This window comes from Balearica regulorum, chromosome 9, assembly GCF_011004875.1.
Source record: "Balearica regulorum gibbericeps isolate bBalReg1 chromosome 9, bBalReg1.pri, whole genome shotgun sequence".
NCBI classification, from domain to species: domain Eukaryota; kingdom Metazoa; phylum Chordata; class Aves; order Gruiformes; family Gruidae; genus Balearica; species Balearica regulorum.
In genome coordinates this window covers 259731-282864 of record NC_046192.1, presented here as the reverse complement: position 1 = coordinate 282864, position 23134 = coordinate 259731, and the positions used below count along the sequence as shown (strand labels likewise).

General features: G+C 63.8%; 1 protein-coding gene across 5 annotated transcripts; it reads right to left on the bottom strand.

Moving 5' to 3' along the window:
* Positions 1 to 610: 610 nt before the first annotated feature.
* On the bottom strand, positions 611 to 21957 carry SNED1 (sushi, nidogen and EGF like domains 1). Of its 5 annotated transcripts, none has more exons than XM_075760612.1 (33): positions 21527 to 21957; positions 18257 to 18544; positions 17488 to 17628; positions 16619 to 16781; positions 15559 to 15684; positions 15302 to 15415; positions 14365 to 14478; positions 13975 to 14088; positions 13725 to 13841; positions 13293 to 13418; positions 12907 to 13011; positions 12346 to 12459; positions 12074 to 12190; positions 11477 to 11593; positions 11275 to 11391; positions 10920 to 11033; positions 10664 to 10837; positions 10401 to 10514; positions 9351 to 9464; positions 8797 to 8910; positions 8596 to 8709; positions 7673 to 7969; positions 6283 to 6466; positions 6081 to 6193; positions 5267 to 5545; positions 4740 to 4884; positions 4339 to 4421; positions 3455 to 3541; positions 3124 to 3240; positions 2563 to 2653; positions 1855 to 1938; positions 1563 to 1599; positions 1043 to 1101 (listed from the first exon to the last, which is right to left on the bottom strand). In XM_075760612.1, the coding sequence occupies exons 1-32, from the start codon at positions 21728 to 21730 to the stop codon at positions 1563 to 1565; spliced, it is 4338 nt and encodes a 1445-aa protein (XP_075616727.1). In that variant the 5' UTR covers positions 21731 to 21957; the 3' UTR covers positions 1043 to 1101. The 5 variants fall into 5 exon arrangements, with proteins under 5 accessions (XP_075616729.1, XP_075616727.1, XP_075616728.1 ...); XM_075760613.1 differs by having other exon boundaries at positions 2563 to 2650; XM_075760615.1 differs by having other exon boundaries at positions 7673 to 7735.
* Between the last annotated feature and the right edge of the window lie 1177 nt (positions 21958 to 23134).

Sequence of the window (23134 nt, the reverse complement as noted above, 5' to 3'; positions counted from 1 at the left end):
TTAATTTATAATATACAGTGTGTACGTTAATACACAAAGCTATGTTTAACTAGCGTTGTCATACAAACTCACAAAAACTAGGAACTTTTCTAACCTACACGTTTTCCTTGCCTGCCCTGCTGCAGCCGGTGGGGCAGCCACCGCGTGCTGGTCCTCTCCTCCACGGGCAGCAGCTGGTGCCACCGGGAATGCAACCGCTGCAAGTGGCTCAGGGGGATGGCACGTGGAACCCGCTTCACCACTGAGCCCACGCTATGCCCTGCCCCGGCGCAGGGGCAAGTGGAGTCAGAACAAGCGTGCTGTTACAGCTGACAAACTTCACACTACAGATCACTTTCCTTTTTTTTTTTTTTTTCTTTCCTACATGCTCTATTGGTTTCTGAGCTGGAAATTTGGTTAAAACCAGGGATTGTTTACAAATCAAAAAAGGCAGGCAATAGAAGCTGCCTCAGTTTCCCCCCGCTAGAGCAGAGGGGACAGGGACACACCTCCAGTGCCCACGCTCGCCTCCCTGCTCAGGGGAGCTGCTCACCATTTCTGACTCCTCCACCTAGGGAAGGTCTCCTGCAACCAGACGGTTGTGGGCCACATTTCAGGTGATAGCTAAGGCTTTTTGGTCTGCAGTAAACTGTTTTATTTGGGGGTTATAGATAATTTATAACCTTGGATTACGAAAATGGGTTGGTGCAGATGCTGTTGGCAGGGAGCTGGGCTCAGCCCCGCTGCTGTTGGAGCAGAGCTGGGAGCCTGTCGCTCGTGCAGAGCAGCTGGGGGGGGGCCAAGTGGGGCTGGTCCCCTCGGGGGGGGGGCAGGGGGGGCAGCCAGCCAGCCGCTGCAGTACACTGGTGTGCAGCTCCTCGGGGGCAGAGAGGCGGCTGGAGGCAAGCCAGAGCGAAGGCAGCGCTGGTCCAGCACAGGAAAGGGAGTGCTGCTTGGCATGCTGATCCGGCTGCGTCGCCCTAGCGGGCTGGAGGAGAGGGAGAAGTTGATGCCCGGCAAGAAGGTTCCCCCGCTGTGTTCAACCCAGTGAGCAGATCTGATCTTCCTGGTGTTTCTAAAGCCCTTAGATGTGGAAAGATGAAGCTCCTACTGCTTTGAACCCTGTGAAGGAGCAAGAGAAGAATGAGCTGGTACGCAGAGGTCCCCAGAGGTCCCCAGAAGCCCTGCACCTGCCTCTCCCCACCCTGCGCGCCCATCTCAGGCTGGGAGAAGGAGATCTGGCCCCGCCAGGGTGCCAGCCTTTGCCCTGCCCAGGCAGGCAGCTCCTGGGCCCTTTCCGTGCAGGAATCTCTTGTTTATGGGGCTGCAGAGCTGCAGGGAAGCAAAGCATTGCCTTCTGCTCCTGTGCCCCAGCCACAACCAGGAGCCCCCAGCCGCAGGCCCAAGCCAGACCAGCACGGCAGCTGCAGCGCCCTCGCACCCCCTTGACGTGGCAACGTGAGCCTGGGCTGCACTCTGGCCTCCACCCTCCTCTTCCCCAACTCCCTGTGCGGGGGCGGGCACAGCCACAGGCAGGAGCTGCTCCTGTCCATGGCTGAGGAGGGCCTGGAGCAGGTACTTACTTACGGCTTCTTCAGTGTGTGACTGTTGCTTGGTTTTCTGAAAGAGAACGGAGGAGAGCGCCATCAGCCCTGCAGCCCCTTGGCCGTCGCTCGTAGGGAGGGCACGCAGAGCTGGCGGCTGAGCCTCCGTCATGCGCTCCTCACGCCGTTCTGCATGGGGTGCCTGCAACCCCTCTCCCAGACCACCCCCAGCCTGGGCACCCCGGCACATGTCGGGCAGCACTGGCTGGCTGCATCCTCCTCCCGGGCCGCAGGAAGGCCGGCGCGCTTGGTGTGCTGCTGCTAGCTGTACCTGCTGGTTGTCTTCTCGGAACCGGTGCTCTCGCAGCTCTCCCTGTAGCAGATGGCCTGGTGTACCTTGTAGACTCTCCTGTACCTGCACACACAGCAGAGGGGCGGGTTGTAGGGAGTAAAAGGGACAGAGCTGCTTTTGTAAGTGCGAGGAGGTAGTGTGGGGGGGTGTCCCCCGTTTCCTTCCAGGCTGGGGTAGCCGGCCTTGGTAGGAACGGGGCTGAGCCTGCTGCGCCCGAGGGCTGACCCCACACAGCCAGGCCCTCGTGCCTCTGTCGCAGGAAGCCTGGGGGGGCAGGGGGCAGAGCAGGGGGCCCCGTGCCCTGGCACTGCAGCAGGGCTGGCCCCAGCCCTCTGCGTGCAGATGGAGAGGCAGCTAGGAGCTGGGCCGGCAGGCAGGGGATCTGCTGCTGCCTGGGGGGGTCACGCACAAAAAAATCCAACTTCGCTGTGGGTAACACTGCCACGGGGCTGTCGTGTCAGCAACACCCTGCCCTGAAACGCAGCTGGTGGGGCAGCCCCAGGGGCTCAAGGGTACCCGAGGCTGCTCAGCCTGCGCTGGGGAGGGGGCAGCTGTAGCCACCTGGCAGCTGCCAGCCGGGGTCTGAGATGGCCTCGCTCTCCCTTCCCCGGAGCCAAGCCGCAGGGAGACATCCCCGGCTCTGAGCACAAGGGGAAGAAGGGAGCACAACCCGCAGGCAGTACTCACAGGTAGTGGCAGGTGCCTCCTTCCCACACGGGGAATGACTTGGTTTCCGAGTACAGCCACGTGCACGAGTGTGGCACCTTCTTGCAGGCTGCTTGGGGAACAGGAGAGGGGAGCTATCAACAGGCCCATCTCTGCCTGCCTGTGCCCTGTGGCAGGGGGCCGGCAAGGCCCCCCTGGGCATCCCCCTTGCTGTCCTGGAGGGCTGGGCTCAACAGAGCTAAGCCGCCAGGAGAGGCAGAGCCCCCAGCCTCAGGGTGCCCAGGTAACTATGTGGGCAGGGCAGGCTGCCCGGTGGAGGGCTCAGCCAGAAGCAGGGGGCTGACCTGCGCTCCCAGATCTGCCCGACCTGGCAAGAGCAAAGCCCAGCTCTTCTCTCTGCTGTCAGCACAGCACAGCCCTCTCTAGTGGAGCCTGGGCACGGTGGAAGCCCCCTTGTCAGGGAGGAGCTCGGTGCTGGCAGGGTGTGCTTGGTGACCTGTGGCTGGGACAGCTGCCAGGCTGGGCACACGCCATCCACCCGCAGGAGGGAGCCCGGCCCTCCAGCAGCAGCGCAGCACTCACCCAGCTGGCAGAGCCGGCCCTTGAATCCCGGGCGGCAGTCACAGTGGTAGGAATTGGCATCCCTGGCACAGGTGCCTCCGTTCCTGCAGGGGTTCGTGGAGCAGTTCTGCCCCTCACCTGGAAGACACGGATGGCCGTCAGACCCTGGGGCCATGGTGCAGCCCTGCCCACCCTGCCGACGTGCCAGGGTGCTCCTGGGGACCTGCGAGCAGGGGCCCACGCTGTGCCACTTGTGTGCCTCCCAGCCGGGCGGCAACAAGGAGAGCAGGCTGGTGTCAAGCCCCCAGCCTGGGCTGGGTCCCTGCTGCTCACGTGTCTCCCCTGGACTTACTCTTGCTCTTTGCCTCGCGCAGCTGCAGTGCCAGACTGCCCTGGCTGGACACCTCCACGTTCTCCAGCTTCACTGGAGCCTCCGGCTCTGGGCAACAAGAGGGTCAAATGTCACCTCCAGCCAGGGCCAGACCCAAGGGCAGCCCCTCTGATAGGATCCAGCCTGCCCGCAGCATCAGAGGGCTGGTCAGGCCTCAGGCAGTGGTTTAGCCCTTCCCAGTTGGCACCCCTAGAATTAGGGTGAAGGCCTCGCCCTTCCTGGAGGGCTGTGGGACACAGAGCCCTGGGGAGGCAGGGGCAGAGCCCAGACATGCAGTGAGCCCAGGGCTGCCATCAGGTGTGCTGGACCACTTCCCCACCCCGTGGCATGGAGTTCCCAGGCCTGGTAGGATATCTTGGCCTGGCGCTCGCATCCCTGGTGTTCTGGGGATGGCAAACGGGGGGGGGGAGGGGGGGTGGTCCTGGGCTAGCAAGGGGCTTCTTGCCCAGGCACCCTCCTTGAATGTGAGGCTGTGCTTGGCGGCGGGGGATCAGGCTGCTGGGCAGGTGGGGGCTGCGCTGAGGGGCTACGGGGTCACTGCCTAGGCTTCCACTGCTGCTGGCAGGGGAGAAGGCCAGCCCACAGCGCAGCCAACATTGCCTCCCATCAGTGAGGGTCCCTCTCTGGGCTCCCCAACTGGCTGTGGGTCACCCCTCTCCTGGGGCAGGGGTTTAGCAAGCAGGGCAGATGTTTGTCTCCCCAGGGAGATGCAAGAGGGCTCTGCCCTCCTCTATGGCTCCCCAAGCTCTACAGCAGCCTGCCCAGTGACCACCCCGTTCTGGGGGGAGGCGTAGGAGATGGCACTGGGTGACACGAGGGGGACAGAAAGGCAGCAGAGCACTTACGTGTCTTCACAGTGATGGATTTGCCCAGCGCAGTGCCGAACCTGGCGCTGATCCTCCCTCTGCCATCTACCAGCTCAGTGAACCTGGGACAGGAGAGCCATGAGGGTACGGGGCACTGCAGGTCCCCCAGGCCACAGCCGCCCCACGTGCTAGGACTGGAGGCACTCGCTGGTGGCATCAGGCTCGGTGCGAGTCCCGGGGGCTCAGATGCGGGCAGTGCAGGGGACCCGCTCGCAGGGCAAGGGCCTGCCCAGCGCATGGGCGAGAGGCACAACCCAGCAGGAGCATGGCTTCACCCCGTATGCACCCAGACACAGGAGCTGGGAAAAGGGGGCTGTGCTCAGCCCAATGCTTGGACTGAGTGCTGGTGGAAGAGCCAGGAGTGCTGGAGCAGTGCCTACCTGGGGGCTGGCGAGGGCTCCTCAGCTGTGTCGTGATCCGCTAGCAAGCGGAGTTCAGGCAGGAAAGCGGGGGGCAGCCTGTTGCGCAGGACCCGGGGGTGTCCAGCTTGGCTCCACCGTCTCTCTGGAGCCCCATCCCTCTGCACTGCAGGCCAAAGGGTTAGGTCAGCACAGCAACTCCCAGCCAGTCCCCAAGTCCCCAGGCTGCCATTTCGGGCTGCATGGGGACACACGGACGCTCTCCATGCACTTGGGCTGTGAGTGCCAGTCCCTGTGAAGCATCACTGAGCTGTAACTCTGCATCTGCCCTCCACTAATGGAGGTAGCACCCTGCAAGCCCCACCTCTCTTTGCAGGAGACCTGCATGCTGTCCCCACAGCCGGTTCTGGGGCAACAAGTCCTCAGGAGCTCTTTGCTCTGTTGGTCAACCGGTTTCCTACCCCATGCCGCGCTTCCCGTCAGCCCATCACCTCCCTCATGCTGCAGCAAACTGGCAGCGCCCCAGCCCCGGCGAGCCAGGCACTCACAGGTGGTGACATAGAGGTGGATGGGCTCGCTGTGCACTTGGCCTTGCTCTGTGTTCTGCACAGCTGTCACAGACAGGCGGTACCGTTGCCCGGGGAGCAAGTCCCGCACCGTGTAGGACACGAGCTTCCCGTTGGGCACGTAGCGGCTCTTCACGCTCTGAGCTGTGGTGACATTGATGATGTACCCCTCCACGGCGCCAGCGGGCGGCTGCTCCCACGCCATGGACACGGAGGTGGCAGTGACGCGGGAGGCAGTGAGGTTTCGCGGGGGGAGAGGCCCTGGAGCAGGCAGGAGGTGGGGAGAAAAGAGGTCAGCGCTGGTGTCCTTGAACGGGGACTGCCCTACTTGCTCACAGGCCACCTTATAAGCACGCCAGGGCCCCAGCTTGCCTGGTCGTGCCCCGTCCAGCCCTCAGCCTGGCTCCAGCCGTACAACTGGGAGGAGATGCTCAGCGCTGGGTCCCTGCCAAGATGGGCAGAGCCTCACTGCATCCTGGCACCCACGTCTGGCCCTCGCCCTCCAGCTGCCGTACAGCAGGGGATGAATCAGGCCCATGTGGGCTCCGCATGGGGCTGAGCTCGTGCTGGTCTTGGGCAGCGAACAACATCTGGCAGGGGAGGACGTGCTGCTGCCTCGCCTGCCCTTCCCGAGGGCTGCCTGCACCCCTCCTACCCGCTGTGCTGGCCAGACAGGCTGACGGCTTTCGCACCTTCCCCTCCCTGCAGCTTTCCTGCTGGCCACGAGCCGTGGCCGCCCTGTGCCTGCCAAGCCCCTGCAGCCGCGGGGGGGGGTAGCAAAGGCAACCCCACTCACTCGTCCACACGTGAAAGGGGGCCGTGGCCAGACTCTCTGAGGGGTGATCTTCTGTCCCCAGGCCACTCAGCGTTGTGACGTGGACGATGTACCTCTCTCCTGGCTGCAGGTCCCTGTGGGAGAGGAAGGCAGGGTGGGAAGGGGTAAGCTGGGCAGCCTGGGAGGGCCAGCTGGCCTGGTGCCCGCCTGCCGCCCCACTCACAGGAAGGTGTACTTGGCCACGCTGCTGTTCAGCTCCACGGTGCGGTCTGCCAGGTCCCCCAGCTGGCGGATGGAGACACGCACCCTACTGACAGTGGAGTGCTTGAGCCGGTGGAGAGCCCATTGCACCATGATGGTGCTGGCCGTCACGTTCGTGATCTCAAAGCCTTCCACCGGACGCGGTCCTGGCCAGAGGAAGCGGAGAGGGCTGCGGTCATCACAGGTTGCTCCATCCTTTCCCCACGCCCCCACCACGGCGGTCCTGCCTGCCCCTCTGGATTGGCTTCCCCCGTGAGAGCAGCTCAGCACCGCCTGCCCTGCCGGACTCACGCCCTCCCGTCCTCAACACCTGCGCGCAGGTAAGCAGCGCATCCATCTGCCTGCCCACAAGGCCATGTGCCATCCATGGCACCCCTAGGGCTGTCCACCTCTGGCCCCGGCCCCCCTCCACCAGCTCCGAAGGGGCTGCAGTGCCGGGATCTGGCCCCAAGCCCACTGCACGCCCCGGGTGGCTGCCCCGAGCCCAGTTCTTGCTGCCCCCAGCATCTGGCCTTGGCTCGAGGCCTCCTGAGAAGCCATAGCCAGGGGCACAGACCCTTGCTGTGCCCAGCACCACACCTGCCCTCTCCTCCCCTGGGTTTCACTTAGGTCTCAGCCCACAGGGTGGGATATGGCCCGTGGGCTTTCCTGCCACCACCCACCTCTCGTTAGAGAGCAGCTTTTCTACATCTAATTCCCTCCATCCTCAGTTTGCATTTGATTTCTACATCTGCCTGCCCTAGAATGTGGGACTGTGGCTTCTCCACCTGCCCATACCCCACAGAGGCATCACTGTGCCCCCCCTTCCCTCCACCCGCGGAGCAGAGGTCCTGTCAGCCTCTGTCCTCTCTGGCATGTCCCCATGCCGAGCCTGGTGAGATGGTGGGGTGATGTGCCCACAGGGCTCACTGTCAGCAGAAATTGCGCAGCCCTGAGCCTGGCTGGCTTGGGGGCTTCTCCAGCTCAGCCAAGCCCCACTAGGGACCTGTGCTGCCCTGGGCCCAGTAAGGAGGGGTAACTGGTGTGGTGGGTGCAGCCTGGCCCTGATGAACGGGATCTGGGAGCGGTCCCCACTGCCGGCTCCCTTACCAGCCCCTGGGCAGGGGCCCAGCGAGCCGCAGGGAGTTCGGTCCCTTTTTTACTCACAGCAAAGAGAACAGCGATTCTCTGTGCCAAGCGCTTTTCAAAGGCCCCCGCCTGGATTTTAGGATCTGCACCGCCAAACCTGCCAGGGTTCGGCACAGGCCCTGGCTGCGACCGGAGCCGGTGGCAGGGAGGAGGCAGCGCAAGCCCTGGCACCTGCGGGGGCCACGCGTGCTCAAGACCGCGATCCCCCCGGGAACACTACTCACTAGTGCGTGTGGTGAGCATGACGGGCCTGCTGATATCATTCTTGTTGTTCACGTTGCGTTTGACTGAAAAGACAGAAATATTGTAGGCTCTGCCGGAGGCTAATGCCCGCAATTGGTGGGCAGAACGACTTCGGTCCACAAAATCTGTCCTGCGGTAAGAGCCGTCGAGGGATACGTACGTCACGGCGTAGCCGTCAATGAGTTGCCTGGCGGCTGCGTCCTCAGGTGGGTGCCAAGAAATCAACACACCAGTGTCCTCCACCCTTTCCACCTTTAATGAGGTTGGTGGCAGCAATTCTTCAGGGTGTGGGCAAAAGCAAAGGGGAGAGGTAACGCCATGAATCTTTAGAAAACAGACCCCAGGAGCAAGAGGCAGAGTGGCAGCGATGGAAGATGGGGCCCTTGCTCTCCCTCGGTGCACCTGGCAGGGGCCCTGCGGGCACCAGCTGCCTCTAGCCCGGTGGGCACGGGAGGACCCAGGGCGCCGGGAGCGCTCCTGGCCACTGCGACCTGGCAGCACCGGCGGCTGAGCACTTGCCACCACCTGCCGGGCCTACGGTGCCAGACAGGGCGAGGGGCCCTGAGGAGGCCGGTGCCGGCGGCGAGAGGCTTCCCTCGGACGCCTCAGCCTCCTCTCCTGAGGGCATCCGAGGGATCGCCGTCGCTGCAGGGGGCCAGGGAAACCTGTCCCCAGCGTCCTCGTGCGGAGCCCGGCGCCTGCGGCAGTGGCTTGGCACACCGGCACCCGCCCGCAGCATCGGTGTGGCCTGGGCTGCCCCCCGCAGAGGCGAGGCCCCGGCCCTGCCCGCCTCAAGGAGAGCTGCTGGTCCCGGACAGTGTCGAGCCCCTCGCAGGCGGTGGTCACCGCCGGGCCGGCGTCGAGCCCCGCGCCACGTCCTGGTGCCGCTGCTGAGGGCCTTTACCTTTTTCGCAGCTCTTGCCTGTGTAGCTGACTTTGCAGGTGCAGCTGTGGGTGCCGTTGCTGGGCAGGCAGTAGCCTCTGCTCCCGCAGGGGCTGGAGAAGCACGGGTCGCTGGCTGCAGGAGAGGCGCCAGGCCCAGCGGCATTAGCGGTGCCAGCTGGCCGAGTGGCTGCCCCACGCCAATCCACCCTGCCCGCCTCACCTGTCTCACAGTGGTAGCCGAAAAAACCCTCTGGGCACACACAGAGGTAGGAGCCCCCGTAGCTCTCGCACTCCCCCCCGTTTCGGCAAGGGCCTGACTCACAGGCGTCCACTTCTGGAGGTGGGAGAAGGCCAGCAGTGAGCGGGGGGTCCCCAGCATGCCAGCGGCCAGCTCCCACGGGTGAGCGATGGCAACGGCCCCCGAGGGGGCAGCAGGATGGACATGCAGCCTGGGGCTCAGTACACCCAGTCTGGACCAGGAATCCCACCCAAGCACCATGGCGGCCGCATTCCCTGGCAGGGGGTGGACACCTTCGAAAGGGGATCTGTCACCAGCAGACACCTTGTTTTTTGCTCCCTCCCCACCAGAGCAGTTTCAGCTCTGCCCCCGAAACCGCAGGCAAGGGGGCGCGACTGGCAGCGAGTGCCCGAGGTGATGGCTTGGGGTCAAGGCACCCAAGATGGCAACTGGCTGCCTGGCCTGTTGCCAGTCCTGGCCACGTCCCGGTGCCCAGAATCCAGCCTCCCGCCGCCCTGGGAAGGGTGGGTCCCTACCTGTCTCGCACTGGGTCCCCACAAAGCCCTCAGGACAGTAGCAAGCAAAGGACCCGGGGAGGTCCCGGCAGGTCCCGCCATTCTTACAGGGCTCTGACTGGCACTCGTCGACATCTGGAGAGCGGCAGAAGAAGAGGCAATGTCTCAGCACAGTGACGGAGATGGCGGCAGGGGATGCGGGGCTCAGAAAGGCAGCGCTTCTGCTGCAGAGCGCAGCCCCTCCCCACATCGCTCACTACCCTCAAGCCCACCAGCCAGGAGGAGTCCCGCTCCTGAGGCCATCGGGAACACCCACTGCCCCCCACCTGCCCCTGCGCCAAGGCTGCGGCGGGAGCTGGGCATGGAGACACGCCCACAGGGACACCTGGGGACAGTGTGGAGCTGTGCCAAGGGTGCCTGCGGCATGTCCCCTCCTCTAACCCCCGGCAGGCATCCCACCTTCTCCTCCCACCGTCCGCTGCCAGGCCCTGAGAAGCCAGGCTAGAGGCACCTGCCAGAGAGTCCCACCAGCCCCCGCGCTGCCCGTCACCCCCTTCGACCAGCGCCCGCCCGTGACCACGACCACGTGTGTATGCGGGAGCACAGCATGGCCAAAAATGTGCGACCTCAAGCTTTCCCCCCGCCTCTTGGCCAATACCTGGAGCCATGCAGGGCCCTTCCCACCTAGATCCTGAGACCTGGGGTTTCTCTGCACGGCCTTAACATGCCTCAGGACAATCATTGCCCCGCCAGCGATGGGGATGCCCACAGAGCATCCATTAGCAGAGGGACACGAGTAGCGCACGTGCTCCGTAGTCCTGCCTGCTCCTCCACCCAACCGGGAGCAGCGTCTCCCTGCTGGTGCACCCCCCAAGCTGCCCAGGGGCTCCAGGAGAGGAGCCCTCACCACAGCCTGATCTGAGAGGACAGACAGGAGACCGAAGCCAGCGCACACAGCCGCAGGCAGCCCAGCTCCTGGCCGTGGGGATTGCACCCGCTGTCATGCCCTGGTGACCGAGGGCCAAGGGTTTGCTACAGCTGCCTGTGGAGCACACCGGCATGGTCTCTTACCTGACTCGCACTGGTGGCCAGTGTAACCTGGCTCACACAGGCACAGGAACTCAGCGATGCGGTCCTTGCACCGCCCACCATTCAGGCAGGGCTGGGACTGGCACTCGTCGATCTCTGCAGGCATTTGGGCAGGGGAGAGACAAGGCAAGAGACGTCAGCACCCTCAGCGTCAGCGCCCTCAGCGCCACGCAGGGGGCAGGTGTCCCCAGGGCCTCTCTCCACAGACAGTGCCCCAGGGCTCGGGGCTCCCCGGCACTCCTCACCGTCGCATTCAGGGGGGTCGCTCCAAACACCTGGCACGAGGCAGACACGGGGTTGGTTGTGCTGACTGAGGGTGTAGCCGAGCTCACACTGGTATTCAGCCAGTGAGCCCACCTTGGTGGAGTTGAAAGAGGCCTGGGCGTGCTTCACCTTGCTGGGGACGCCACAGTCGACCTCTGGGAAGAGACAGGGGAAGTGAGTGAGGCCCTCAGAGGCACCCCGAGTCCCCGGCTGGCAGGGGCAGCGCAAGGCCCTTACCGGACTGGCAGTGCTTCCCTACATAGCCCACGGGGCACGTGCAAGCGTAGCCGCCGCCGAGGTCCTCGCAGGTAGCGCCGTTCTCACAGGGGCTAAGGAAGCACGGGGAGGGCACTAGAAGAAGAACGGAGCAAAAAGCAACTGCTGCAGAGCTGACAGAGCCCAGAAACCAAAGCCATCCCCTTTCCCCCTCTGGCAGGGCGCAAGGAAGAGTCCAAGCGCTTCCAATTACAGGGAAGGTGGTTCAAAGCCAGCTGTGAGGCTCGCTTGCTGCTACCACGGCTACTGGTTCCACCGTCAGCCCCAACACCTCCCCAGGCAGCACCCGGCACTTGTGCGCCCTGCTCACACCTACCGATCTCGCAGTGCCGGCCGGCGTAGCCTGGGGGACAGTCGCACTTGTACTTGCCGATGTAGTGGAAGCAGGTGCCCCCATTCTGGCAGGGCCCCGAGGCGCAGGGGTCTGGCTTACCTGGGGGCAGAGGGCAGGCGGGAGCTGAGCAGCGAGCGGGACGACAGCCGCCTCTCCTCCCCGGGTGGGGGCCAGGGGGCCGTACCGATCTCACAGTGCTTGCCGGTGAAGCGGTAGGGGCAGGTGCAGTGGTACTCGCCATCCGCCTCCCTGCAGGTGCCTCCGTTGCGACAGGGCCCTGTGCTGCAGAGCCGTGGCTTGGCTGCGGGGAGAGCACCGAGAGCTGGTATCACCCACTGCTGCTGGCATCCCGAGAGCCACCACCTCCTGCCAGCACCCCACCAACCGCTCGCTGCGGGCAAGCTGAGCGCACCCAGGCCTCACAGCCCCGGGCTCAGCAACGCTGCAAGACACCACCCACGCAGATGCACGCCGGGGCCTCGGGGGGCCACAGACGCATGATGCCAGGGGACTGACAGCTGTTCCTGAGGCCAGAAGCTCAGGCATATAAAAATATTCCAACAATGATGGTGTTATGCAGAAAACAACAAATGGATCGGCTGCTGCAACTGTCAGGGGCCATGAAGGGAGCCATGCAATCCTCCCTCCACCCCACGGGATGGGATGGGATAACCTGCACCCACTTCCAGCTGCAGCTCAGCAAGCAGCCGCTCATCTCCCACAAGCTCTTCTCCAACCCTCTGCCAGGTCCTGCGTCTGGCAGGGAGCACCATCTGGGTACCTTTCTCGCAGTGCTTGCCAAGGAAGCCTCGAGGACACTCGCAGGTGTACGAGTCGTCGTGAACCTCGCAGGACCCCCCGTTCAGGCAGGGCTCCGAGTCACAGGGGGATGGCATCGCTGCGAAGCCAAACACACGGAGTCACCGAGGATGTACGACCGGGGGCGCGAGGGCTGCTCTCCGGCTGATGACGGCATCCCTGCTCACCCTCCTGGCCCCCCCATCATGTGTCCCTCCCTGGGGCTGGTCCCACATCCCCACGGATGATACTTACTGTGGTTGGTGCCGTAGTCAGTGTGGCAGACGCAGAGGTAGCTCCCGCCATACTCCATGCAGTACCCACCGTCCGGGCACTGCGTATTCATGTTGCACGGCGTGGTGGTGACTTCTGCAAACACACGGCCAGCACCGGCCTGTCAGCCGGTGACAGAACGACACCCAGCCGGCTGCCTGGCCAGAAACGGTGGTCTCCTAATGTTGCAGGGTCTGACGAGATGGGAGGGACTCCCTGTACCCCACACCACAGACCATGTGAACAGCAAGGGCTGGCCTGGATGCCCAGCGAACTTCAGAGCAGGAGCGCACGAAGGCTGCAGCTCCCTCCCCACCCAGGGGAGCCAGGGGCTGGGAGAGGCACAGCTCAAGGGGGAGCGATGAGATAGAAGCGTTGCCTCCTCACCGGGGGACAATGTTTCCGGGCCTAAATTCAGTTTGTGCTCCTGGTACTGTGCTAGGCTCAGGCACGGGCAGAGTATCTCCTTGCCTGCCTGCAGCCTGCCTGGCTCAAGCATCCCGGAAAGGGAGCAAACACAGCAAGCGACAAGCCTTCACCTACCGAATTCACAGAGGAGACCAAAAAACCCAGGCAGGCACTGGCAGATGGTGACATTCCCCTCCAGACAACTGCCCCCATTGCGACACTCGCAGCCCTCCGAGAGCTCTGCAAGAGAGGAGATGGGAGCTTCCCAGAACCCCTCCGGCTTGTGGGGCTAGGACAGCCAAGCAGCCTTGCCAGATGCCACCCACGGGGACAGGTCAGGTCGGTAGCAGGCATGAGCCCCCCCAGACACCCAGACACAGCCTCCTTCAGTGGGACGTACCCGCTGTTCAGTCCAGGAGCCCTGAATGGGCTCTCCAGGGCTGCTGCTTCTCCCTCGCAGGAGCATAAGGGCTCCCCTAGAGACGTGACACCCCACCAGAGAGACCCAGCCTGGTACTCACGGTCTCGACAGTCCTGCCCGGTGTAGCCCTCCCGGCACTCGCAGACGTAGCCCTGCTCCGTCTCCAGGCAGCTGCCTGCGTTCTGGCACGGCTGGGAGAGGCAGGCGCTGGGCACGCGGGGCCCGCCTGCGAGGAAGGGGGAGCCTGAGCCACAGCCACCGCGACTTGGGGCCGGATCAGCTCCTGTCCGGGGGGGAGCAGGGGCACAGCCAGTCTAGCCCAGCTTCACGCTGGAGACCCCACTGCGGCCAGGCAGCCCCGATGGACGGACCTCCCTCCGTGCAGCACCACGACCCCTCTGCACACACCGCCCACCAGCTTTCGGCAGCACCTATGGCTGACGCAGCCCCTTTTTAGCTGTTCGTGCCTTCCCGCCCGGCTCCCCCAAAACCGGCTCCCGCGGCAGGCTGGGCGAGGCGCGCCTCCACTCACTGTACTGGCAGTTGTTGCCGTAATAACCCGGGGAGCAGGTGCAGATGTAGCGGCCAGGGCGGATGTAGTTGCACGTCTGCCGGTTTCGGCAGCTCCGGTCCTCGCAGGAAGATGAATCTTGAGGGGGGAAAGCAAACAAGTGAGCGATGAGCAGAGCCCAGCCCTGGGAGAGGGGCCATGATGGCCGGCAGAGCACGGGAGATGCAGGCCCTGGCATGGGTCATCCCGGGGTGCAGGCAGGAGCGGGCACCTGTCTCGCAGCGCTGTCCCACGAAGGGCTCCAGGCACACACAGGTGTAGTTATCGACCAGGTCGATGCAGTGCCCGCCATTCAGGCACGGGCTGGACTCGCACTCGTTCACCTCTGCAAGGGGAGGCAGGGAGGGGCGGTCAGGCCACGTGCTGGCACTGCCTGGGTGCCAGTTCACCTGCTGCCTCCCATCCTGGAGGATGCTCGGGAGGTGGAAGGCAATGGCCAGGAAAAAAAAAATAAAAAAAAAATTAAAAGGGTCAGCGCCACCAGCAACGCTGAGCACTCCCCTCCCAAAACCACGGTTGAGGGTGAAGCAGGGCGGGAAGGCAGCTTGCCAAGGCGTGAAGCATCACCATCTCCCCCCCGGCACCTGCTCCTGCCACCCACCTGTCTGGCAGTCCACCCCCGTGTACCCTGGCTGGCACAAGCATGCCGCTGTCCTGTTTGCCGCCTGGCACATCCCGCCGTTCTGGCACACCTTGTTCTCACACGGTGACTCTTCTGCAGCAGAACATCAGAGAAAGAAAAAAAAAAAAAAAAGAAAAAAGATAGGGGGGATCAACTCAGGTACAGGACTGTCACATGGCATCCTCTGCACACACAGCGATGCTGGGGCCAGGCACAGAACGCAGCTCAGAGCCACCAACGCACTGATGGCAGCCGCGTCCCCAGCCGCGGCTCTTCCCAAAACTGTTCCTTGGGCAGCTCAGCCCTTTCATCCCTCTGCGCCATCCTCTTGGATGCCAGTGTGCCGTGCTGGGCGTTTCTCCCTCCCTTCCCTGAAAGTCAACTCCCTGCTTGCCTTCTCCACCGGCGTGGAGGCTCACTGGGAGCCAAACGCATTGGCAGCGCTTCCGCTGGCGGGCGGAGGCCAGCGGTGGGGGAAACCGGCCACCACAGCCCCTGCCAGGGACTGGGAGACTCCCCGCTGGCTTCGAAGGGCTCGGGACCAGAGCATCACCTGCAAAAGCAGGGCCTCCGAGACTTCTGTTTAAGCACTAACCACCAGCTTTTCTCACTAAGGGAGCGGTGGCGGGGAGAGGCGTTTGGCAGCAGCGCTGAGCCGAGCCCTCAGCAGAACGGGCTGCCAGCAGCAGGAAGGGCTCACGGCCAGAGCAAAGTTTCCTTTGCCTGCAGCAAGCTGCAATCCAGGCCGGCCATCACAAACCGCTCAAACCCAGCGGCTGCCGTGGGAGCCCCGGTTGCAGAGAGCACCCCCCCCACCCCACCCCGGAAAGAGCGGCAGCGCCTCTCAAGTCTGGGGTCTCCGCTCTTCAAACACGGCAAAGAGCCAGCACCACTGTGCCAGCGGCCCCGCACTCACCGGTCTCGCAGTTGGTGCCTCTGAAGCCCGGTGGGCACCTGCAGCTGAAGCTGCCGGCACCGTTGAGGCAGGTGGCTCCGTTCTGACACGGGTGGGAGAGACACTCGTCCACATCTGAAACAGAGCCCCGGGCGGGGGCAGGAGCTCAGGGCAGGGAAAGGGACAGAGGGACGGACTGCCAGCACACAGCAGTGACACCGGCTCCCCCAGGCAAAGAGCCGGGATCTCGGGGCCAGCACCTCGGGGCCGACACTCACCGACATGGCACCTCTTCCCAGTAAAGCCGGCCAGGCAGGAGCAGGTGTAGGAGGGGTTCCCTGTGATGCAGTCCTCAATACACTTCCCCCCGTTCAGGCAGGGCCGCAGTGTCAGGCAGACAGAGGCTGTGGGGACAGGCGGTGCACCCCCCTGTCAGCCCGCGTCCTGGCAGGGCTCACCCGCCGCCTTTCAGCCACACCAGCGCCGGGGTCTGTCCCCACACCCGCCCGGCTCCCCAGGGTGCTTGGGGAGCCCACGGGGGCTGCCTGCCTCACGGCGGGGCAGGGTCTGCTCCTCACGGGCTCCCCTGGGACGGGGGGGGGCAGTTTTATTCCTGTTGTGCAAGGAGGAGAGGCTGCACAGGGTCAGCCACGCTGGTCGGGGGACCGCGAACGTGCCCTCGCTTATCACCCGGGGCAGAGGGAAAGGGGGACGGGAGAGCCCGCGTGCAGCAAACCCACCAGTAACGCGAGACACGCGCAGATCATGGGTGGGAAAACACAGCCGGGGGGGAGCGGGGATGAGGAATGGGAGGCCAGCAGCTCCACGAGGGACGTGTCAGAACCCCCAGGGCGGGGATCGTGGCCCAGCCCTGGCACCCCGGCCCCGGCACCCCAGCCCCGCGGGGGAGGCTGGCACCCAGCAGCCCTCCACATGGCTCACCCCAGCCTCCTGGGCCTTACAGACCTGTGCCAGCCCCGAGGGTGCCAGCCCCTCGTGCTCTGCCCTGCCTGGCAGCACGGTCCCACCTGTGTGCCATCATCTCCTCCCCAGCCTCCCTCATTGCTCCCCATGGGCTCTTTTCGTCTCAGAAGTCTTCCTCCCCTCCCCATTTGCTCTCCCAGCCCCTTCCCAGTCCCAGGGCACCCGTGAGCGCCGTCCCCAGCCACGGCAGGCACTGAGGATGGTCCCCCCAGGGCTGCCTCCCCTCCCTCCCCAAGCCCTTCGAGCCGTCTCCTCCACCACGCGGAGGTGGGGGTTGAGGCAGGGAAAGACAGGGCTGGAGAACAGTGTGGGGTTGGGTTGGAAGTTAAATAAACCTAACTGCTGTCCTCTTACTTGTATTGCTGCAGCCCCCCACTTGCACCTGGGCATCATCGATTCTGAACACCCAGCGCCCGGGGATACCCACATTTGTCGTCATCTCCACGTCAGCGATGTCATCGGTACGGGATCCAGGGATGTTGAAGTAGCGCTTTCCATCACCGGCGTTAAAACCTGCCTGGGAGGACAAGGGCAGAGGGTAAAGAGACATCACTAGCGCACAGGGGAAGGCCACTGGAGCACGAGGGCTTGTCTCTTCCGCCGCTCAGCACTGCTCAGACCCACTGTCCCCTTCCACACACCACCAGCCAGCGCTCAGTCCTGTCCACGCACCGGGACGACAGCCGGCACGACGGGGCGAAGCGGCTGCCCTGCCTGCTCAGTCCCTCCCCTGGGACTCAAAACCCATCCGCTTCCTCTCCACCTGCAGCATCCTGCCTGCTGCAGGCTGGCAGGCAGGGAGCCAAACACGGATCAGCTGCCGGTAAATTCACACATCCAAATGGGCACTGGGGTTTTTGTGGGTGTGGGTGTTGGCTTTCCCCCCACCCCTTAAACACAACAACGCACACAAGGATGAAATAAAAATACAAGTGAAAGCTGTGCTGGCTGCAGCAGCTGCTCTTAAAGGCTGAGGTTAGGAAGGAAAAGGGACTATGAGGCAGCAGCCAAGGCAAAGACCTGTGGTTTCAGGATAACAAAGCCCCCTGTATGGTCTCGGCTCTGGGAGCCAGAGCACACATGGATATTTAAGAACTTTTTTAAAAAAAAAAAAAAAGTGCAGAGGGAGGCTTTCCACCTCCAAAAAAACCCAAACCAGGAGCCGCGAGCTCGCAGGGCAGACGTGCTACCTGGGCACCCCGGGAGCCACGTTCGCCGCTTACCTGTGCTGCAATGCCGCCAAGCCCGGTAAAGTCCCCCCCACTGCTGGCGTGCATACCCGTGGTCCAGGTGATGGACTCATAGTTGAAGATGGTGAAGGAGAGCTTGCCGTCCGTGATGAGGACGATCTGGAAAGTGTTTACCTGCAGCAGGGAGGGGAAGAAAGCAGTGAGTGGGCAGGAGGGGGGGACAGATGAGCCAGCCAAAAAACGGTCAGAAAATAAAATGACCGAAAGAGCATTTAGTGAAGGGGCATTTCTTTGAGCCGCAGTCCTCCTCTGCTAGAAAATGCAGTTAGGTTTAATTATTTTTAACTGTAAGGTGGTGTGATACCCCCGCCCAGCACCCTGGCCAGCAGAACAGCTCGCTTCTCCCAGGTGAATGGGGAAAAACAAGAAGAAAGATGGTTATCGGGCCTCTGAAAGAAAGGCACCAAACCCCGTCCAGAACTGGCAAACATTGCCCGGCTGTTGCCCAAGAAGGGGGATGCTGGTGATATGCAGCCTCCGTGCTGCACGAAGAGGAGAATTTGGTTTTGCCAGCCTGGCGCTGCTCTGTCACGGCAAGGCATTGCGATGGAGCTGCCGGGGTCGGCTCAGCCCTGCTGAGAGCTCCATGCAGCATGTGACAGGAGTGCCAGCGCCATGGGAGGTGCCAACGCTCTGGAGGGATGCTCCTTTAAAAATAAAAAACCAAAAAACCACCAAAACCCAAACAAAACCCCAAAAAACCTACCCCTAAATTAATGGCTACTTTGCCCCAGCTACTCACTGGTGAAAAAGAACTGCCCCCAAAGAAGGTCACTCGGTACCAGGTGGCGATGAAGACCCACTGCGCGGAAAACCCCGGGAACTCGGGGAAATACTGTGCGATGTCCCTGCTCGCCCTCTCCAAAATGGGCTGCTCGGTGCTCTCCCGGTAATACACATCACCTGCCCGCCGGTTATCCACATCTGCCCAGAAAGCGGCCACCACGCGCCGGTCCTTGGAGATGGGGAAGGCCACCGGTGTGAACTGGGAGACCTCCTTTAGGAATGAGATGATCCCATTGTTGTTCACCTGCGGAGAGGGAGGAGAAGAAACGGGTGGCCGTGGCTGATTCCTGCCACCAGCAGGAATCCATGTTTTAGAGGCACTTTCCATTTCGCCTTTCTTCCCCACCCCCACCCGCACCCCCCCCCCGCCCCTTTCCACAAATATTGGAGCGCTTCCCCTTCCTGCCCTTGGAAGCAGAGACGTGCCCCGGCGCCCGCAGCCCCCCGCCCCAGCCGCTCACTCGCTGGAGTGCGGCTGCAGGGAGGCAGCTGCCCGAACAAATCCATCCCTGTTCTCCGCCATGGCCAGGCCAGGGGAAGGGGGGACAGCTGAGAAAACTGCAGCAGCCCCGGTGCTTTAAACAAACAGCGCCCGGCGCGCTTGGCTTGCTCGCACCAGTGCTCTTGGCGGGGACGAGAGGCTGGTTCGCTTGCTCTCTGCTCTCTCACAGCTGACACGCGGGCTGTGAGGCTGGGGTCTAGGGCCGCGCGTCACTGCCGCGCTCCTGGCACGGGGGGTCACACCTGAGCCAGGCGGCCACCGGCACAGGACTGGGGGAGCCTTGCCGGGCAGCCATCCATCTGCCGGTATCTGTAGCGCTCTGAGGGAGCTAACAAGTCAACAGGCTGATGGTCCCCAAGTGATCATGTGCCACCATCCCACAAAACGTCCCCAATGCTGGCTGGGCCTCAGCAGGCTGCTCTCGTTAAAGCGGGGGATCCCAGACACCCGGGGCAATATACTGCAAGCTCCGAGCCCTTCTCCAGCACTAATCAACTGGGGCAATTAGGGTCCTGGGATGCTCAGCCCAGGGATGCACGGCAGAGGTGGCCTTCAGCACAGGGAAGGAAGCTGGAGAGGGTGGATGCTGCCGCCTGGAGTGCTGCCTCCTGGCTTGAGTATGCAGCGGGAGTGAGGAAGGGGAGGAAAAGCCCTGCCTACACTGCTGCCTGAGCAGTCAGCGAGGGGGCAGGGATCAAAGCAAAATGCTCTTGCCCTTAGCCCCCAAATTCCCAGGAGAAGACCCTGCCAGCACCCTGCCAGCAGGGTGGGCAGCTCCCAGCTGCTCTGTTCCCCTGCCTGTGACGCTGCGAGCGCCGACAGCGGGACACCAGGAGCACACGGTCCCCCAGCTAAGCTCCTGGGCGTGCAATGCCGGCTCCGGCGGCACCTCCCCTGGGCTGCGCAGTAGGAAAAGGGGAGTGTGATGCAGGTAGGAAGCTCTCAAGTGGGGAGAGCAGCCCTGGCATGCAGCAGGCAGGGGCAGGCAGCGGCATCACGCTCGCCTGCCAACAAGGAGCTGGGAGCCAACGTCCCACCGGGAGCCATGCCGAAGCCAGCGTGCCTGTGCCCCAGCTGCCTGCACGTCCAGGCCAGGGGAGGGGGCCAGGCTGCCACGGCCAAGTGCAGCCCCTGGGGAGGGTCCCCAGCCCCTCCATGTGAACACGGGGCAGTCCTTGCTGGGACTGAGGGGAAGAGGATTCCTGTTTCCCAAAGCCTCCGTAACCCCGCGGTGTCCGCGGAGGAACATTCTTCCCCTGATTAAAGCAAGATGGGAGAGAGCCGGAGCCAAGAAGGGTTTTTTTTATTGTTACTGGTTTTTGCAAAGGAGGAGGGGGTGGTTGGAGGCAGCCCTCGAGGACTGAGGTTTCCAGGTGAGCCCAGCCCCACGCCAGCTCCCTCAAGAGAGCGGCTCCCTGTGGAGGAGCAGCGCTGCCGCACAGACCCCCGTGCCAGGGTCAGGCAAGCTGGCCCTGCAGAGCCAGGGGGGACTGCCGGTTCAGTGGAGGGGAACACACCACCCTCTGACCCCTGCAGCCCCTCCAACCCCCAGAGCTGCGCTGCAGATCCCCTCTGGGACAGCCATCACGTCACCTGGCTTCTCCCATCCTCTTCTATCCTCCCACCATGGCTCAAGCCCCAAGCCCAGGTCCTCCTCGCCTGATGGCGGAGCTGGCACTTTTATCAGGGGAAAAAAACCCCCACCAGCGAGGCCCAAGGGCCTCCTGCGCTTAGCTGAGGCGGGGGAACGGTACATGAGCCCAGCTCCGAAATGGTACTGAGGTGGCACTCAGCCCTCTCCTCCCTCAGTCAGGTCTGGATCATTGGTCAATCCAGAGCAAACCAGGGAGAAGAGAAGGGACCAGGACACTGGAGGGTTCGCTGTGCCAGGCAGCAGCTGGCGTGGGGAGCGCAGACCACTCCCCAGGGCGCGGGGCAGGCACCTGGAGCCAGCGCTGCCCAAAAGGCTCTGGGGACAACTGGGCGCTCAGAGCTACTCCTCTGCCTACTGCGCGGGAGACGCAACGGGCCAGGTACGACTCAAGTTCTCCGGCCACGGTCCCCTCCAGGTGGCTCCCGGGCTGCAAGGGAGCACATCGGCAGGGGTCTGGCCGCCCTGGCAGGCGTGGGGAGGAGAGGACAGGGAGCGGGATGTGCCGAGCGGCCGGCCGAGCCCGCTGCAACACAACCCAAAGGGCAGCTGTGTTTATTCTGCGTCGCACCCAGAGCCCCGCCGCCACCTCTCCAGCAAGGGAGCACCATCCGGGGGCCGCGGCACACCTGCTCCGAGCTCTCGCCTGCTCCGAGCTCTCGCCTGCCAGCCGCGCTCAGCTCCCCGCCGCTGCCGCCCCCATGGCACGCTGCTGCAGGGGCCCGTCCCACCGGGCGTGGGTGCTTCTGGCTCCGGCCAGGGCCAAGCCCAGGGCTCTCCACCGCAGGCGAGCACTTTGTCCGGCATCCCCAAGTGCGGCAGGGCCAGGACCCTCGTTGCACCACCCAAGGCAGCCCTGGCCCCGCTTCCCGATCGCCCGGGGCGCTGCCAGATCTCCCCCTGCCCTCAGCACGCTCTTATTCCTCTGACGCTCCAAATTACACGGTGACCACCCGACAGCCCCTGTGGAAACACTTGGATCCCTCTGAGTGGGATAGTAATTTCAAAATGAAAAAATAAAATGAAATAAAATGAAATAAAATGGGAGGCTGTCCCCGCTGCCCGGTACTCACGTAGAGGCCGGTGTGCCCCGCCCCGAAGAAGGGGAAGGGGATGGAGAGAGGCCGCAGCTCGGAGCCGCCGTCGTCCTGCTTCCGCGTGGCGGCGTCGCCCTGCGTGGGCCCGAAGGGGTAGAAATCCGCCAGCGGCACCACGCCGCCCGCCCAGAGCCACTCGCCCAGGGCCACCAGCACGGCCCAGCCCACCAGGCCCCGCATGGCCGCCAGGATCCGCCGCTCGCCTTTCACGCCGGCACCGGCAACCGCGGCATGACGGCGGAAGGGTGCCCGACGCCGGCGCCGCCGGGCAGGGGCCGGGCAGGGAGCGGGCAGGGAGCGGGCAGGGAGCGGGCAGGGAGCGGGCAGGGAGCGGGCAGCTGCCGCCGGGGCTGAGGGCTCGGCACCAGGCTGCCGCTGCGGCTCGGGGCTCCGCTGCCGCGCCGGGCTCCTTCACCCCGCCAGCCCCGCCCCCCCGCGGGAGATTTGCATAGCCCCAGCTCGACCAGCCAATGGGCGCTCGGCGCGCCGGGAGGGCGGTGGTGGAGGGGCGGGATATGCAAATCTGCGGGGGGGCCAGGGCCCGAAGGGGCGGGGCGGGGCGGGGCGGGAGGACCCCCCACGGGGGGCGGTGGGGGAGCGACCCCACGCAGGGACCCCGCTGCCGCCCCCTCTCCTGCCAAGCCCCCCCCCCCCCCCCGCGGAGGGACCCCTCGGCACCGCCTCGTCTCCCACGGGGGAAAAGTAGCCAACCACCCAGGAACACGCGTGGGTGCGGAGCCCCCCTCCAGGGCCATCCGCGGCCCCTCTCCCCCCCCCAGCTGCAGTTCAGCAGCGGGTCCTCTCTGCTCTTTTAAAACAGGACTGGGGCGGGGGGAAGTGGAAGAGAAAAAAATGGTGTTATTTGCTTTGTTTTTCTTCTCCCCCCCCACTTTTTTTTTTTTTTTTTTTTTTCAGGTGCTAAAAATATTATCAGGAAATTCTTTTCAGGAATGCCATGTTTTAAGTTACGCTTTAGGCTCAAGGGCCTCTTTGTCTCCACTGGAGGAAAAAAAACCCCACACCCACCCTACATTTATCATCTGATAAATCAAGAAAGCCCGAGACCCCCAGAAAACTGCTGGGGCTGCCCCCCCGGGAGACCCCACTAAAAAGCACCGGTGGGTTTTGATAGTTAATTGATAGCGAACGATGGATGCTGCCTATGCCGCCACAGGGCAGGTGCTGGGGTGAGGGATCTGGCTGGGCTGTGGGGCTCGGTGCCCCCATCCCCTCCCGCATCCCCGCGCCCCCACGGCTGTGTCCAACACGTCCCGCGGCACCCAGGGTGCGCTGGCACAGCTGGGGGAGGCTGCAAGGGAGAACCCCATCCAGCCCCGTCCACGGTCCTGGCAAAACTGGGGAGGGCTGTCGCCTGCCCCTGGCGCTGGGACGGTGCGGGAATCCGGTCCCCGGCTCCAGAGGTTTTCCGTGTTATTCCACACCCCCGCTGTATAAATATCCTCTGCTGTAACGATTGCGAGGTACGTTTGAAAAGGAGCCAAGGAACAAATTATGTAAAGAGCGAAGCAGAGGAGCAAACAACAGCGGGACTGGGTTAGGACCAGCCACAGACACCACTGCGGA

Excerpts from the sequence above, each read along its gene's own strand:
- SNED1 (XM_075760612.1), bottom strand. The coding sequence starts at position 21,730 with ATGCGGGGCCTGGTGGGCTGGGCCGTGCTGGTGGCCCTGGGCGAGTGG. Across the intron at positions 6,194-6,282 it reads GTGGCCAAGTACACCTTCCT|GGACCTGCAGCCAGGAGAGA; the intron begins GTGAGTGGGGCG and ends CCTCTCCCACAG. Across the intron at positions 2,654-3,123 it reads GGGCCGGCTCTGCCAGCTGG|CAGCCTGCAAGAAGGTGCCA; the intron begins GTGAGTGCTGCG and ends CTGTTCCCCAAG.